General features: G+C 42.9%; 1 protein-coding gene across 18 annotated transcripts in view; it reads right to left on the reverse strand.

The window, feature by feature from the left end:
• The window catches only part of HHAT (hedgehog acyltransferase), a 318442-nt gene that overhangs the window by 273869 nt on the left and 26631 nt on the right, over positions 1-17942 (reverse strand). For 11 of the 18 annotated variants that reach the window (XM_023247996.2, XM_045049167.1, XM_045049166.1 and 8 more), the window contains 2 exons: positions 16727-16860; positions 3552-3619 (listed from right to left, as the gene is read on the reverse strand). In XM_023247996.2, coding sequence (XP_023103764.2) covers positions 3552-3619; positions 16727-16817 — 159 coding nt within the window. In that variant the 5' untranslated portion in view covers positions 16818-16860. Of the gene's footprint in view, positions 1-3551; positions 3620-6760; positions 6883-16726; positions 16861-17942 lie in introns of those variants that run through there. The other 7 variants (XM_045049162.1, XM_045049161.1, XM_045049163.1 and 4 more) reach the window with 3 other exon arrangements.

A 17942-nucleotide genomic window follows, 5' to 3' on the forward strand; every position in this document is an offset into this window, starting at 1 on the left:
GACCCTGTCCAGAAGCAAGTTTCCTATATCAGGCAAGGAACATGGGCATGAAAAAGTTTCCTTTATCTCTTGGGACCACGAGCAAGAAAACCAGCACGAAGACAAAGACAAGGGGACCGTCAAACACCAAGACAGAGAACGGCCAGAACTGGAAAGGTACCAGGCAGGACCCATCCCTGGCCACCCGTGGGCTCCCAGCACACAACTGCTCCAAGAAGCACTGGAGCCTGCAGGGAAGGGCGCTTCTAGGCCCAGAGAGCAGATATTGCAAAGGATGCAAATGTCTCAGCATATGGGTCGTGAGCAGTCATCGACGGCTGCACCCACACAAGCTCTCCCACCACATCTGGTGTCTCAGCAAGTGCGACTGACTTTATACCAGGCCCAAAGGCATTCCTGATTGGGCTATAATCCTCCAAACTGTTAATCAGCAAAAACTGGAGGACCATGGTCCAGCCCAGACCCCCTTCACTATCCAAGGAAGCTCCATCTTGAGCCAGCATCTCCCCAGTGCCTCTTTCTCTTCTCCAGTCATGGCGATCCCCTCTGGAACAACATCTCCCTACTGAGGACCATCCCAAATCCTACCATTCTGTGGAGCTCAGCAGTGCGGGAACTTCCTCCTCCCCAAAGCGGTTTCTGAACGCCTGGGCCGCAGTGGTCTCCCCCTACCCTGACTATAAACACGGGCGCACTTAGCATTTACCTACATGTCTATCCAGATGCAGTTAGTTCTGATGCATTTAACTCCAGTGTCACAACCTGGCACAGTTAAATTCAACAAAACACTCACTTCTTCTATTCTAGGCACTGAAGAGGCAAGAATGATTAAATCCCAGCCCTGACGTTGTGGGACTCACAGTCTAGTGAAGGATGGATAATATAAGATACAACTGTCCAAATACATTTATCATCATAAGGCACAAGATACAATCCAAAGCATTCTATCACATCACGGCATCTATTTGCTTCATATCATTTAGCTCAATCTGTGGCTGTTACAATTGTCCATTTACCTACCGTCCATCTGTCCCCACCAAGAGACAACGGGACAGGATCCTTGTCTGTCTGGTTTGCTACTGTGTCCCCAACACTCAGTTCAGACATGGGCACAGAACCACACTCATTAAAAGTAGTACGTGTGGAAGGAGATAAAGAGAGAGGCAGTGAAGTGTCAGGAATGATGAGCACGAAAGCCCCAACTTAGAGGTCCAGGCAACGCTTCTGTGACAGGGAGACAACTGGGCTTGGATATGAAGAGGGAGTAAGGACCAGACCGGGAAAGGGAGAGACACAATCCAGAAGAGGAAACCGGATGACCAAAAGAAAGGGCAAATCAGAAATGACAAAGGCAGTGCAGGGAGAGCTAACTATTGCGGCAGACCAGTTACTCTGGTAAATGCCTGGAGACATTTTTGACGGTCATGACTTGGGTCAGTGGTTGCTGGTACAGTCCAGGGAGGCTGCGAAACACCCTGCAATGTACAGAACAGCTCCCCCACAACAAAGAATTATGTGGTCTAAAATGTCAGTAGCACTGAGTTTAGCAACCCTAACATTTAAGGGATGGGTTGGTCAGAGAACATTGAAGCTTTTGTCTAAAGTTCACAATTCCTACACTCACCAAATAGCTTCTTTTGATTAGAATTTGGAGCAGGGTAGCATTTGCTTACCACCTCCTGTAACCTCAACAAAAGGAAATGTTCAGCAAGGAGTGTCCAGAACCTATCTGGCCTCTCTATTAGCTGAGATAAGACTTTCAGCAGATATCCGTGCACTCCCTAATGCTACATTTGGCCTCTGGGTCTGTTTTATGATCTTCACCAAGAACATAGTGTCAATTTCCCTCATCCGTTGACTATCCACCAGAACTCTCTGTCTTCCCTCTAAATTCTAAGACTCCAAACTACCCAACCCATTTGCAAGGGATGAGACATAGAAAGATGAGGACAACAAGAAGTGCTCAATAGCACCAGATAAATGGATGGGCGGTCAGATAAACAGAGGGATGGACAGATTTTTCAGAGTGGAAAAAGACGGAGTCCTTGGAGCTCCAAGGGCATGCATCTGTGCCTTGTGCACTTTTCCAGGAAGGCAGGGTTGTGCTGCAAGTTGACACCCACGCCTCCCCCAGCCCTGTTATGGGTGGTGGGGGCGGGGGAGTGGTCTGTCATGGAGAATCCTTAGCAAAGGTCATCTCCCCCAGACTCCGTGGCCTTGGCAGGGAGTCAAGCAGCTGGACTTGAAGGAGTGGCAACAGGAGCTGGGAAGTCAGCAAAGACAAAGCCCCTTTGTCTGGAAGTGGCACACACAGCAGGACTGAGCCTGCCCCTTGACAATGAAATCTGCGGTAGCTCCAGAACATGCTGGGGCCTGACTTTCAGTTCAGCTGCGCACACTGCCTCCCAATCACTTCTCTTCTCAAGAGCTGAAAGTCTCTTAGTCTACAATGGGTTTGTTTATTTTTGCCCCTGGCAAACACAATTCGCTATTGTCTGAAACGCCTGAATTGTAACTCTAAGAGGGAAGGGAAAAAAAATAAAAAAAGAGAGATCACCATTTTTTTGTTGTTGTAAAAGATCCAATAGGGGAATATTTCTGAAGAGTGGATCTTAAAGCTCACAAGGGCTACCTCCTGCTACATCTCAAATTCCACCATGGCAGCAGTTTCCCAGATTTCTTCATCTCTAAAGTGAGCATGACACCATCCACTTTACAGTCTTACTAATATCCTAAAAGGGCTTTTTTTTTTCTTTGAGAGACAGAGAGAGAAACAGAACATGAGTGAGCATGTGCAGGGGGAAATAGAGAATCTTAAGCTGGCTCCACGTGGAGCCCAACACGGGATTCTATCTCACAACTGTCAGATCTTGACCTGAGCTAAAATCAAGAGCCCGACCCTTAGGGGACTGAGCCACTCAGGGGTCCCTAAAAAGGCTTATTTAAATCAGAAACATTTACAAATGGATGCAGTGAATGAAAACTCAATTTACATCCAACTTTTCATGGGAACTTCTGGTGAGTAGAACAAAAAGCCAGGAATGGTGCCCCATGCGAGGCAGGACATTCTTCCCAGTCCCAGAAAAACATAGGCCTTCCATCTAATAGAGTGGCTCCATACAAAGCCAGAACTGGAAAGAAGGGACAGATTACCCTAGAAAATCATAATGGAAATTGAATAAATTGCTACAATTCTAAGCAAGACCTGCAACTCTCACAGTAGAAAACTATCAGCACAGGCAGTGCCCAGTTTGGAAACGAATCGTCTTCCAAAAGTTCAATTTGTAAGTCGGGTGTTCGGAACTTGGAATGCATCCTTTTATATCCCAAGCCAGCCCACAAACACTGACGGAACTTCAAATACATCTGGCACACCACCCACGGCAAAAAAATAAAAATAAAAAAGCAATGTCTTTATATCATTTAAAAAATCTATCAAAGCTCTCAGAAAGACAAAGACACAGCTCATCACTGGCCAAATACAAAAGTGATGCAAAATACTGAAACGAGGTTTGAAAATTGAGAAGCTTTATCATTTACCCACTAAGTACCTTCTTAAATCCTCCAAATAAAGTGCCGGCCTCCAGGTCAAACTGTCGGTCCAGTTCCTCTTCATGTTCTGACAAGAAAAACAGTGTTTCATTAGTCACAGATCTAAATAAAACTGGGTTGGTTAAATAGGAGACGCATGAAGAGAAAGTGTGCTATCCTGGAAAAGCTGCCGGTGGTCTCAGCTACAGGCATGGAAACGGGTCACACACCTTGACCTGCCGTGCCAGCCTTCTGTGACCTAAGTTCCTGGAACTACGTACGTAGTGGGGCTGACAGAAATGCCCCCTTCAACTTGTAATAAAGGTCACAAATGGAGAGTGATCAAGAGAGAAAGCTTCCAGCACCAGGAACCAAGGGAGGAATTAGCAAAAATGCCTCACTTGTATAGCTGGTGAAAAATTATCTTAAACAGATCACACCACAAAATGATGATCACAGCTCCATGATATGGACATAATGCTAACAAGATTATAAAATGGAATCATATAATGGTAGTAAGTATAAGCATACAGTTGGTTTAAAACAAAAAGTATAACAAAATATTCATTCAAATATTTCTTAACGGTGTACAATAACCAGGCCCACATTTTATATCAGGAATGAAGCAAAACAAGACTGGCATGGCCTTTGCCCTCCTGGGGCTCATGGTACCCCAGGGAAGAGAGACGAACCAATAATGATAAATTACAACAGTGCTGATGAATACCATGTAAGGAAGTGAGGAATGTTAAGGTGTCTGTGCGACGTCCAGTAGGTAGCCCGATGGGTATGAATGGAGCTCACAAGTACCCTAAGTTGGAGATGAAGACTGAGGAGTCCTCAGCATAAGGGTGATGAAGCCACCAGAATGGCTGAGATCGCCCCCAAAAGGCACAGAGTGCATAGACCAGGGAAAACCAATGCTCATCAGACCAACACCCTACAAAAGCCACAGAAGAACCAAAAAGGAACTACCCAGAAAGATTACAGGAAAACCAAGTGAGTGTGCAGTCATTAAAAAAGAATCACAAAATGATGCTGGTTTCACAGTAGGATCCAGGGGCAGATTCACACACACTAGAGGCAAACAGCAGCCCGAGCCTCCAACCACAGGCAATACTGCCTCTAGGAACAACAGAAAAAGGAGGGGTGGTAAGCACTGGCCCAGGGTGCCCCAGGGCACAACTCGAGGACACATTCACACTGTATCCCGAGTGGTCCAAGAGGTGCTGGGGAGATGTGGGATTGCAACAGGGCTCTGGTCCTTTCTGTTACTGCTGTACACACATCACGTTGTGTGTGTGTGTGTGTGTGTGTGTGTGTGTGTGTGTGTGTGTGTGAACTGTGCACAGACTCAAGTCCCAGGGAAGAGCCCACAAACAAACAGAACATTATGCAATCCAACAAAGAAATAAAAGTAACAGGAACCTCCTAAAATTCATTAACATAAAAAGGGTGGAAAACCTCTAGGCCTCTGGCCTCTTCTGTTCTGGCTTCACTAACATACAAAGAGCAACCTCCAGAAACATCAGAATTGTGCAGAATTGAAACAAAGCAGAAACCTGCTTTTTTTTTTCTTCTTTTTTAAGAGTACAACGCAGAAGCAGTGAAATTTTACAGGCTAAAGCATCAGACTTCTTGAAACTGGAACAGAGCTCCCTCTAGTGGGAAAAAGGAATCCTACACAGATAGAAGAATTTCTACAGACCAACTGAAATTACTATAGGAGACACCGTCATACAAAATATAAAAAGATGAAATTAATTTTAGCATATTTTATTTATCTCAACATGGAGTCAGTATTAAACAATTACGGATGAGTCATTTTACATTCCTTGTTCTTACTAATTCTTCAAAGTCCAATGTACATGTTATCCTTACAGCACATCTCAATTGGAAACGGTCACATTTTGAGTGTTGTATGGCTAATGGCTACAGTATTGGACAGCACAGCTCTCCACCAAAAATCCTCTCTCAGGTTTAGAGAATTTCTACAATTCACCCTCGTCTGATTTCTACACACACACACACACACACACACACACACACACACACACACAAATACATTCGCAACCCCTTTGGAAATCACTGCCTCCAAACAGTCTTAAGTTAGTTGACAATGTGCTGCTATGTAACTTGGTTGAGAGAAGAGAATGGCCGCTGAAAACGTGTAGCGGGAAATCCTTCCTGAAGAGCTTCAGCCCTCAGAACCTCTCCAACGAGACCCTCCAGGTAGGGATCCCATATTCCCATACTAGAGGCAAGAGATTTCATCATACCTCACACACACTCAAGCAAAAGGGCCCTGCAAATGGAGAGAAGCCTTCCCTGCCTGAGCATTTCTCTCCACACCACACAGGCCTGACTGTCGGGCAGAGCCAACTCTTTCTTCGAGGTGCCCTGGTTCTATTTCCCAAAATTCCACGCTCGCTCCACAAAACTGCCTGAGAGCATAGAAATGAAGCAATTTCTGCTGATGAGCCCTCATTACTAAATCAGCTGTTGATTCTCCCCACTCCAACCACCACCCAACAAAAGGATACATCAAAGCCCCATTCTACCTACTGAGTGAGAGGATTTGCATTTTAATCGATGCCAATGAGCTGTGGTGGTAAACCATTTACTTAAAAGCACTAACTAACCTACCCTTTTCACCCTCAACATTATGATAGGAAACCATTTCTGGGGTAGGGTGGGGGTAATTAGAGGGCAATAATCAGGAAGAGGGGGAAACACACACACACACACACACACACACACACACACACACACACCCTCGTCTGACACCAGCCACTGCCAGGGACCAGCACGCCCAATCATGGCTTAACATGTCCTGCTGTTTCTATGCATTTGAAAAATTCCAATCAGCTCCTACTGATTCTTTATTTCTCTAGGAAGCCGCTGGGTACAGCAGACTGTGGCAGTAAGTAAATGAGTGGAGAAAGGGAACAGAAAAGATGGGCTTCTCAAGATAAGAGAATTTAATGGTAAGCACCTCTCAAACATTCACATGAAATATAGAGAAGGATGACAAAGTGCTGGTTTTTCCAGGACAACTCCTGAGAAATGGGAGGCCCTCTCCTCCCTTCTCCCAATTCCCACTAAGGGAATGAAAACTTGATTTGGAAATAGCCCAAGCAAAAGCAAATCAAATATGTAAATAGGATGCAAAGCAATATATAACATAAACAGCCTTCAAATCTAATAGGGCTGCTCATCTGCTACTCACCTGAAAGAAGCCAGGCCACCAGGGGCGCGATTTGCATGGAAATCCTTAGGGCTCTGAGAAAGGAGGAAGCAGCCCGGGACTGAGATGGAACACTCCAGCAAAGAGGAAGTCATAAGCTCCTGCATTTCTCTTGTGTTGACACAACAGGGAGCCCCGGCTGGACGAGTGAGGAGCTGTGGAGTCCAACACTGAGGGTTGCCTTCAAATGCCCTCCAGCCCAGGCCCTGTCTCAAGTCACCGTAAGTTTACTGCAGGTGTTCAGAAAGTAGCCTCTCTGGAAGCCGACACTCCCCTCCTTTGAGGGCCAGGGTCCACAACGGAGGAGAAGGCCAGACAAGCCTGAGAGGATAGGCCAGGAAGCTTAGATTCCGAGTAGGAAAGCCGGAACTCAAATGTTTCCTATGACCTTGGCCACAGGTGACAGGGGAAAGAGGGTCAACTCTAACATGAAGCATTGCCAAACAGATCACTAGGAGCCTGAGCTGTGACACCACACTACTGATGCTAACCACGAAGATAGGCTGTCCACTTCTTGGCTCCCACAGGGGCTATGCATTTGGGTCCTTTCACAAAAGACCTGTTGACTAAAGGGTCCCCAGTGGCCCCTTCCACAGTATAAGGGCAAGGCCACCTGTTGGAAAACAGGACCAGTGGTAGCCCCCCCATTTCCCCTCCCAGAACTGGGCCCTCCAGAGTTGCCGGTTCGTCTTGCAACCAAATTCCTCTAGTCAAAAAAGCAGGGAGGATACCTTTTCTCCTGATGACAAAGCCCATCCCTCATGAGTAGTTAGTGTGTTGTATGAACGTGACAAAGAATCTCTAAACGTGCTGCTATATCCTTTCCTCATAAACAAAGACTAGGGGTAAGTGATAAGCACAGGTGAGTTTAGGAATAAACAACAGGTAAAGGTGAAAATGCTCAACTACAGTTGTATCCCACTTTAAGAACAACTAGTATATAAACAAAGAAATTGGACGTGGCAACTCAAATCATTTGTTGCATGTTTGCTTAAATATCAGGGCTTCCTGGTGCCATGGAGTTTATTTAGAGAAACATTAACCTCGGCCCACTGAAGATTTTTTTTTTTAATTTTTTTTTTCAACGTTTTTTTGGGGACAGGGAGAGACAGAGCATGAACGGGGGAGGGGCAGAGAGAGGGAGACACAGAATCGGAAACAGGCTCCAGGCTCTGAGCCATCAGCCCAGAGCCTGACGCGGGGCTCGAACTCCGGGACCGCGAGATCATGACCTGGCTGAAGTCGGACGCTTAACCGACTGCGCCACCCAGGCGCCCCCCACTGAAGATTTTTAAAAACAAAAATAAAATGTCTGTGAAATGGAAATGCCAATTTATGGAAAACACCATTCTGTTTAATATCCAACTAATCCTAATATCCAATTTTTCAGGCAGAGAGCACAGCATAACAGCTAAGCCTGGGCTCTGTAAAGCCAAAAGGATCTAGGGTAGCCTACTGTTCATTACAGAATAATCGTCACAGGAAAAAAGTGGTAGAATTTATAAATAAACCCAAGAGATTGTGTTTTGAAAAAGCAAATACGCTGAATAGACAAACCTTTGTAAATTCCCTAAAGCAGGAAAAAAAAATGAGACATGTAGGTTTCAAAACATTGTATGACATGGGGCACCTGGGTGGCTCAGTTGGTTAAGTGTCCAACTTTGGCTCAGGTCATGATCTCATGGTTCATGAGTTCGAGCCCCACATCGGGCTCTGTGCTGACAGCTTGGAGCCTGAAGCCTGCTTCGGATTCCGTGTCTCCCCCTCTCTCTGCCCCTCCCCTGCTCATGCTCTGTCTCCCTCTGTCTCTCAATAATAAATAAATGTTAAAAAAAATTTTTTTTAATAAAAATCTTTTTAAAAAAATTAAAAACAAAAACATTATATGACCTACAACTGGATGTTAATACATTTGAAAATTTCAATGAAATGGAAAAATATAGGGCGCCTTGCTGGCTCAGTAGGCAGAGAACATGACTCTTGATCTCAGGCGTGTGAGTTTCAGCCCCATGTTGGATATAGAGATTACTTAAAAATAAAATCAGAGAGAAAAGAGAAGTATAAATTACTCGAACTGACTTCAGAAAACCTAAATATAACCTGAAATAACTGAAAGATACTGAAGTTTTCAGTGAATCTATTTCCAGAGACCCCATGCCCAGACAAACTTACAAGTGAAGAATATCAAACTTTGATGCTGACATTTCGCACACTATTTAAACAGTTCCATAACATTACAGAAAATGAAAAGTTTTCCATTCCTATTATAAAGTTAACAGAATGCCAATACTGAAATCTGATTAAGTGGAAAATAAAACTACAGACCAACGAATCTCACTTAGAAATTAACTAAAAGAAAAAAACTTGGAAACAAGGTATGTATTTGAAAATACCATGGTCAAAGTAGGTTTGATGTAGGAATCCATATAAACTAGACTGCAAAATTTATTACTTTAAAATATCATGTCAACAGCTTGAAAAGGGAAAACTGCAATCATCCGTATAGTTGCTTTAAAAATGAATTCAACATTTATTGCTAATTTTAATAATTTAGTAAAGGGGGCTAGATTCATTAGCATGATTTAAAAAAAAAAAGCAAAACTTACTCAATTTTTCAGTAATGGTAAAAACTATAGAGGGATTTCCATTAAAGTTAGAATTAAAAATTGGGTCACCTGGGTGGCTCAGTCAGTTAAGCGTCTGACTTCAGCCCAGGTCATGATCTCATGGTTCATGAGTTCGAGCCCCGCATCAGGCTCTGTGCTGACAGCTTGGAGCCTGGAGCCTGCTTCGGATTCTGTGTCTCCCTCTCGTTCTCTCTCTCTGCCCCTCCGCAGCTCATGCTCATACTTTGTCTCTGTCGAAAATAAATAAACTTAGGGGCACCTGGGTGGCTCAGTCGGTTAATCGGCCAACTTTGGCTCAGGTCATGATTTCGCCGTCTGTGAGTTCGAGCCCCGTGTCGGGCTCTGTGCTGACAGCTTAGAGCCTGGAGTCTATTTCAGATTCTGTGTCTCCCTCTCTCTGACCCTCCCCCGTTCATGCTCTGTCTCTCTCTGTCTCAAAAATAAATAAGCATTAAAAATAAATAAACTTAATTTTTTTTAAGTTAGAATTAAAAATAGCATTCTTTCTCAACTACTACATTGTTCTAAAAGGCCCAGCTAAACAATAACAGAACGAAACCATTAGTATCAGCTGTGGATGATATTGTCTAAACACAAAAATCAGGAAAAATCAAAGATAAGTTAATGGAACATTAAGAGAATTCAATAAACTGTTGGAATATAACATACACAAATCAAAATAAATACCTTTAGACCAGAAATAATTAGCTACAAGTTACAGGAAATACAATAGGAAAATTTCCCAATCATAAAAGGAAAAAAAAGAAAGACTCTGAATAGAAATTTTTGCAGGACCTATTATGAAGAAGGCCAGAAAACTTTGAGGGAAACAATAGAAGGACCTTGAATGCACAAAGAAAAAATACCATATCCCTGGGTGAAAAAGTACAATATTATAAGAATGTTAATTATTTACAAATTAATTTCTAGGCTTACTGTAATTCTAATGAAAATCCTGTTGAGATTTTTTTGTAGCACAGTTTCAAATATGTATACAAGAAGAATAAAGCAGTAAGAATAGCTAAGTGTGGAAATGAAGAAGGATGAATAGTAACTTTATCAGATACTCAAATATTTTATAAAGCATTTTTAATTAAAACCGTGCAGTTAATGATATGTGAACTGATTGAGAAATCAATGAAACAGAGAAGACATGCCCACCCTTCAAACAATCTGAGGTATATGTAAGAATTTAGCAATGACTGGGCCGCCTGGGTGGCTCAGTCGGTTAAGTGCCTGATTCCTGATTTAGGCTCAGGTCATGATCTCACGGTTTGTGAGGTCAAGACCCACACTGGGCTCTGTGCTGACAGCATGGAGCCTGCTTGGGATTCCGTGTCTCCCTCTCTCTGCCCCTCCCTAGCTCGCTCACAGCCAGCACGTGCTTGCTCTCTCAAAAATAAACATTTAAAGAAAAAAATATTAAACAATAATCAAGACTGCATCATAATTCAATATAGAAAGAGTTAATTGTGTTTGGTTATCTATTTGGGAAAATTTTAATTTTTTCACTTCATATGATATACCAGATACATAGGAGATGGGTTAAAGAAGAAAGCTCAAGTTGCTGAAATACAAGAAGAGAGATGTTCTCCAAAAGAAATATTACTGGCACAACCTTCTTGGAGAAGGGGAAAACTGTCTAAAACCTTAAAAATATTCATGCAGTTTGACTCAATGACTCCTCTGGAAATCCTTCTTCCAGAAATGCTTCTGAGAAAAGCTATCAGGTACAATACAACAACACAAAGAGATTCCTTATAAAATAACCATTCAACTCATACAGTTGGAACATAATGGAAGAGAGCAAACCCAAAGAAACAATAAGGAAGGAAATAAAAGCAGAAATCAATGAACTGGGGCGCCTGGGAGGCTCAGTCAGTTAAGCATCCAACTTCAGCTCAGGTCATGATCTCACAGTTCGTGGGTTCGAGCTCCACATCGGGCTCTGTGCTGACAGTTCAGAGCCTGGAGCCTGCTTTGGATTCTGTGTCTCCCTCTCTCTCGGCCCCTCCCCTGCTCCCTTGCTCTCTCTCAAAAATAAACATTTAAAAAAATTAAAAACTAAAAAAGAAATCAATAAACCAAGAAAAAAAAAGGAAACAACTGAGAAAATCTAACAAAACCACAAACTGAAAAGATTCATAAGCTCTCTGGCACAGTTGATCAAAGCAAAAAACTAGAAGAAGGGAGGGAAGGAGGGATGAAAAGACAAACAAGGGAGGAAGTCAGGGAGACAGTGAAGGAGAAGATGTAAAACAAAATACACAATAAGAGAGAAAAGCAAACCACAGAAACAAAGTATTTTTAAATACGAGTATTACGAACAATACACTAATCAAACTGAAAACCCACATAAATCCTCAGAAAGCTACAAAATGTCAAAATAGGTACAAGAAGAAATAAATTTGAACATAAACCAATAAATATATTGAAACAGGAGTCTAAGACTTCCCTTCCCAGATGTTTTCCCAGGTGACCTCACAGCATTCAGGTTTTCACAGATAATTCAACTGTTTTCATGTCAAGAATTACACCAGACTGACATGAAAACAACAATATACGGCCCTCTTTTAGGTGTAAGCATGAACAGAGCTACCACATGGCATAATCTCCTCTTTCTTCATGTAAAGTGTATGCAGAGATACATAAAAGTGTTCTACATCTACTGAACCACAAGGGCATAAACTTAACGCAGTAGGTCTGGATTAGCCACAACGCTGTCGAGCGCCAGGGGAGAGGTCACCAAGCATAGCAGATCACCACCACCCCACCCCACGTATTTCCAGATGACTTGGAGATGCTCTACGCCTGGTAGAGTCGGGAGGAAGAAGGGGTGCTCTGTTCAGTCCCTGCTGTGAATTGACCAAAAGATTCCATTTGACTAAGGCCATTAAAATCAGTCTGCTGTCCCTAATGGCCTGGCAACCATGCTTCCACAGACAAGAGCACAGTGAACAGGATGCCTGCTCCATGCCCAGAGAAAGCAGCCGTGCAGATGCCCACTGGTGGCATTTCACTTAACGGGTAAGTTTTGAGCCTGTAATATGTTTTAGGCACTATATTTGCTCCAGATACAAATGTCCCAAAAAAGTTTACAGAAGACAGTTTTCCCAGTGACCTACTTCTACCGTGTGGGTAAACAGCACTTTTCCCCAAATTAGACAGTAAGACAAACAGTAAGTCAAACAGCATGACCACCTCTGGGTCAGCTGAGGTGTAGAAAAGCTTTGTGCTATCCACAGAAGGATTCCCTCCACCCCCATCCCAGCAGCTCCCATGACACAGAAAGGGAAAATTTTATTCCAGTGGGATACAATTTTAAAATTTAATAGAATAGATAGAAGAGCTTCCTCTTTTAAAGCAAGATGCTTTAGGAATTAAATTATCAATAAATAGGAGAGGCAGAATAGGATAAAATATTGGGGCTAGAGTTGGACACATTGGAGTTTAAACGCAGTTCCACTGGAACTTACTAGACATGTTACCTTGGATAAATTATATTTTTCAGCCTCTGCATCCTCATCTGGGTAAAGAAGTACAACAAACATTGTGGTAAAGAGACTCCAAAGATGACCGCCATACATTCCATGCACAGGCGTGCTGCTCCAGCCATATGGAGGTATAGTCTTTCCTCCCCCTGAATCTGGACTGGCGCTGTGGTTTGCTGTGACCAATAAATGAGGTAGAGGTAAGCTGTACAACTTCCCAGGCTGAGCTTCAAGAGATCTGTGGCTTCTGCTTTTGTGCACTTGCAGTACTCCCTCTTGAACCCAGCTGCACTGTTAGGAGAAATGTAAGCCATGTGGAGAGCCATGCAGACAGAACCTCTGCATGCTAGCTGACAGCCCCCCACTGAGGTCTTGGCCAGCCATGTGAGTGAGCCACCAGATGCCTGCAGCCCCAGCTAACACAGAGCAGACCTGCCCTGCTGAGTCCAGGAGAGGTTTGCTAAAAACAAAGTCTCACAGACCACAAAAATGAATTAGTGTAATCCATAACATCAATAAGACAAAAAAGAAAAACCACATGATCATATCAATATATGCACAAAAAGCATTTGACAAAATCCAACACTCATTTATGATTAAAAACTCTCAGCAAACTAGAGATAGAAGGGAACTTCCTCAACTGGATAAAGAACATCTACAAAAAACATACAGTAAACATCATACTTAACGGTCAGAAAGCTTTCTAAGATCAGAAAAAAGGCAAAAGTGTCCTCTTTCACCATTCCTTTTTAATATCATAATGGGAGTCCTAGCTAGTGCACTAAGAAAATGAAATAAGGTATACAACATGGAAAGGAAGAAATAAAACTGTCTTTGTATGCAGATAATATAAATATCTATGTAGAAAATCCAAAGAATCTACAAAAAAAACTCCTGGAACTAATAAGCAATTATACCAAGGTTGCAGGATACAAAATAAATACGCAAAAGTCAGTTGCTTTCCTACAGATGAGAAACAAACAAGTGAAATTTAAAACTGAGAACAATACCATTTACATTAGCACACCAAAAAAGTGAAATATCTAGGTATAAATCTAACAAAATACATACAAGTTATATGTTAGGATAACTAGAAAACTCTGATGAGAGAAATAAAAAAATGAAAAAGACAAATTGAGAGATATTCCATGTTCATGGATATTGTTAAGAGGTCAGTCTTACTCAACTTCATCTATAGAGTCCATGCAATCCAAACCAAAATCCCAGGAAGCTCTCTTGTGGAAAATGACAACATGATTCTAAAGTTTATATGGAGAGGCAAAAGATCCAGAATAGCCAACACAATATTGAAGGACAAGAACAAAGTGAGAGGACTAATATCACCCAAATTCAAGACTTATTATTTTTTTTAAAGAATACTTAAGTCTACTTTTTCTCAATGTTTATTTATTTATGAGAGAGAGAGAGACAGAGCACAAGTGGGGGAGGCGCAGAGAGAGAGGGAGACACAGAATTTGAAGCAGGCTCCAGGCTCTGAGCTGTCAGCACAGAGCCCGACACAGGGCTCGAACTCACAGACTGTGAGATCATGACCTGAGCCAAAGTCAGACTGAGCCAGCAGGTGCCCCCCAAATTCAAGACTTATTATAAAGCCTTATGACTCAAGAGACCGTGGTGTTGATGAAAGAACAGACAAATAGGTGAATGGAACAGAATAGAAAGCCCAGAAAAAGACCCACATAGACACAGTCAACTGACCTTTGACAAGGAGCAAAGGTAATACAACAGAGAAGAGATATTCTTTCAACAAATGCTGGAACTAAATGTCCACATGCAAAGCAACTGAATCTAGATGCAGATTTTACACTCTTCACAAAAAATAATAGCAAATGGATGTTATAGATCTGAATATAAACACTACTGAATCCTTAGAAGATAAGGTAGGAGAAAATCTAGATAAGCTTGGCTATGGGAATTACTTTTTAGATACCAAAGACACAATGCATGAAAGAAACAATTGGTAAACTGGACTTAACCAAAATTTAAAGTATCTGCTCTGTAAAAGACACCATCAAGAGAGTAAGAGGACAAGCCACAGACCGGAAGAAAATATTTGCAAAAGACATGTTATCCAAAATACACAAAGAGCTATTAAAACTCAAAAAGAAAATAAACAACCCAATTAAAAAATGGGCAAAGACCTGAACACCTCACCAAATAAGACTATATATATATATATATGTTTGTATGTGTATATGTATATACATATATACAGTCTTATGGCAATAAGCATATGAAAAGATTCTCCACATTACATCAGGGAAATGCAAATTAAAACAATGAGATACCACTTACACACTTACTAGAACGGCCAAAATCTGGAATACGGACATCAATTTATGGAAAAGACTGCCTCATAAGGTGAAGCCTCATGATGAAGATGGCAGAGGGACATGGTAGAAGGAGCCAGCTCTCTGACGCTATCTAGACACAATACGAGGCTTGTAACAATTATGTTGGAGGCTGTGTTTCTGCTGCCAAACATGTCTTCAAAGTAATAAATATACCACATCATAGGGCTGTTCTAAAGATTAAATGAGACAAGATACAATACGTGAAGTATCTAATACAGTGCCTGACATAGAGTAGGTTAGCTCCTCCTACATGGGCCCTGGGAGCTCAAAGGCTCCAGTAGGGGAATGCAAATACTTGGCCAGACTTGAGAAAACAATAGTCCTCATCTACTTTAGATGATCCGTCTCTGCCACCAAGTTCCTGACTCTGAGTGGGACATATGTAGAATGGGAGAAAAGTCAATCCTGGTGATGTACATCCAAATCAGTTCGAGTAATATAGAAGGAGGTAGGTGTTCAGGGCAGAGCACTCTCAACTTTGCAATTTTAAGTGGACTTTTCAGCATACTCTCCTGTCTTCAAGATAAAGTCCAAACTCCTCAGATCAATATGCAATGTCCTTCACAGGCTCTCCCTGCTTTTTGATCTAGGCTCAACTCCAGCCACTGTCCCCTCACACTCTACACTCCAGTCCTCCCGAGGGGTTTGTAGTTGCCAGACCATGCTATGCTTCCTCATACCCCAAAGGCTTGTCCATGTGCTTGCAAACCCATCTCTGTCCACAGATCCTCTGATGCCTTCTCTACCTTCCTGGCTCCTGTTCTGCCTTATAACAAAGCCCAGTAATTATCATCAACTAGGAAACTGTCCCTGACCATGCAAGAGGCCATCTTGGTCCCTCCACATTTCTGTCTCCCATTCTTCCACAGTGTGGGAAATTTTAGTGGCACATGGCCACCAAGCTAAAGACAATGTTTCCCAGTTTCTCAACTGTGGCCATAAAACCTGGTGCTGGTCAACTAGGGGTAAGCAGAAGTGACAAGGGTAACTTGCCCAACAGGAGGGTTTCCATACCCCTTCCTATGGGCTGAAATGCAGATTTAGTGATGATTCTTCTTCAACAAGCATATGAAAATCACTAAACATAGCAGAACGAAAGGGTGAAAGGAGTCTGGGCCTCCAATACCTTGAGCTGCCTCCACATATCTCAGAAGCAATGAGGGTGGAAGAGAAACATAAGAGGTTACTGCAGATCACCTCCACAGCCTTCAGCAGCCATTGAATCAAACCTTCCTATTACAGAAGACCAGCCACCGGATCCCCTCAAAGTTCCAGGATGAGGGTGAAAAATTGCATTGATTCAGGTCATGGACTCAAAGTGTCCCAGACAAGAGAAAGCAAAGCAGGGTCCAAGTTATCCCAAGCCCATTAGACAATTTTTCTCACTCTTCTACCTCTGAGTACTTCCTTTCTCCTTCCTTTCTTGAGAGAAGTTCAGGAAAGCTGGGGTCTTACCTCTTGAGACTTTGTAAACTTCATAGAAAGAATATAAGTGGAAGCCTAGTGAAGCAAATAGGTAAAAAGACAGTTCCCATCGGGGCAGCATTGCTCCTCGTGACAAAGGGTCTTGGCAGACACACTGAGAGTTTCTAGGAAGAGAAACAGAAATAAAAACATTAAGCCACAGACATGACACTAAGGAACAGAATCTTATCAGTTCACTTGCTCTCCTAAGGACCCATCACTATTTAAGGTGATACAGATAGAACCCCAGTCACACTTCCTTCTGCCAGTGACTGTCTGCATCTTGCATCCAACATGCACACATACACGCACACGCCCTGCCTGCCCCGGGTTGGGCAGGTCTTCCCTATGAGCTCCCACAGCACCCCATCTGCCTCTGCACCCCAGACAGTTGTGTGTTCAATGCCTGACACGCCTGCCTCCCCCTATGGGGTAAGCGCTTGGAGAGCAGGGACCATGATTCGCCGAGTCCCCAGTAACCAACATGGGCTGTGGAATGTAGCAACAGGGGAATAGTGCTCCATGAATAATAAATGGCTTCAAATCCTGAATAGAAGAAAAGTACAGATCTCTAAAACTCTTCTAAGCCAACAGCTTTAACCTCCTCATTCTCCCCTTCAGATGTCATCTGAAGTTGTTTATATGAATGGATGAATGAAAATTACTGTCTTCCATCATGTATAAACTTAAGGGAGGTGAATAATGTGACTCCCATCAGCTATGGCAGACACTGCTAGCAGCCCACCCCACAATATTTAGTCTCCCTTCCTATACAGTAATGGAACTTTTAACTGAACACATGGATGCTAAGCTCAACTATATAGTGTAGCCATGTGTGGGCATTTGAATAGTCCTGGGTGGCTCAGTTGGTTAAGCATCCAACTTTAGCTCAGGTCATGATTTCATGGTCCGTGAGTTCGAGCCCCACATCGGGCTCTGTGCTGACAGCTCAGAGCCTGGAGCTTGCTTCAGATTCTGTGTCTCCCTCTCTCTCTGTCCTTTCCCTGCTCATACTTGGTCTCTCTCTCTTCTGCTCAAAAATTTGTGTATAGTCCTGCGTAGAAGGCAATGATCATCCCCTTCCTGCTGGGAAAAGCTGGAACAGCCACATGGGGACAAGAGGTGAAAGCCATGTGGAAAAATAAGATCGAGAAGCCTCAGTCCCTGACTCCATGTACCACCTCACCCCCAAAACTTCCCTGGACCA

Source organism: Felis catus, chromosome F1, assembly GCF_018350175.1.
Source record: "Felis catus isolate Fca126 chromosome F1, F.catus_Fca126_mat1.0, whole genome shotgun sequence".
Taxonomy (NCBI): Eukaryota; Metazoa; Chordata; class Mammalia; order Carnivora; family Felidae; genus Felis; species Felis catus.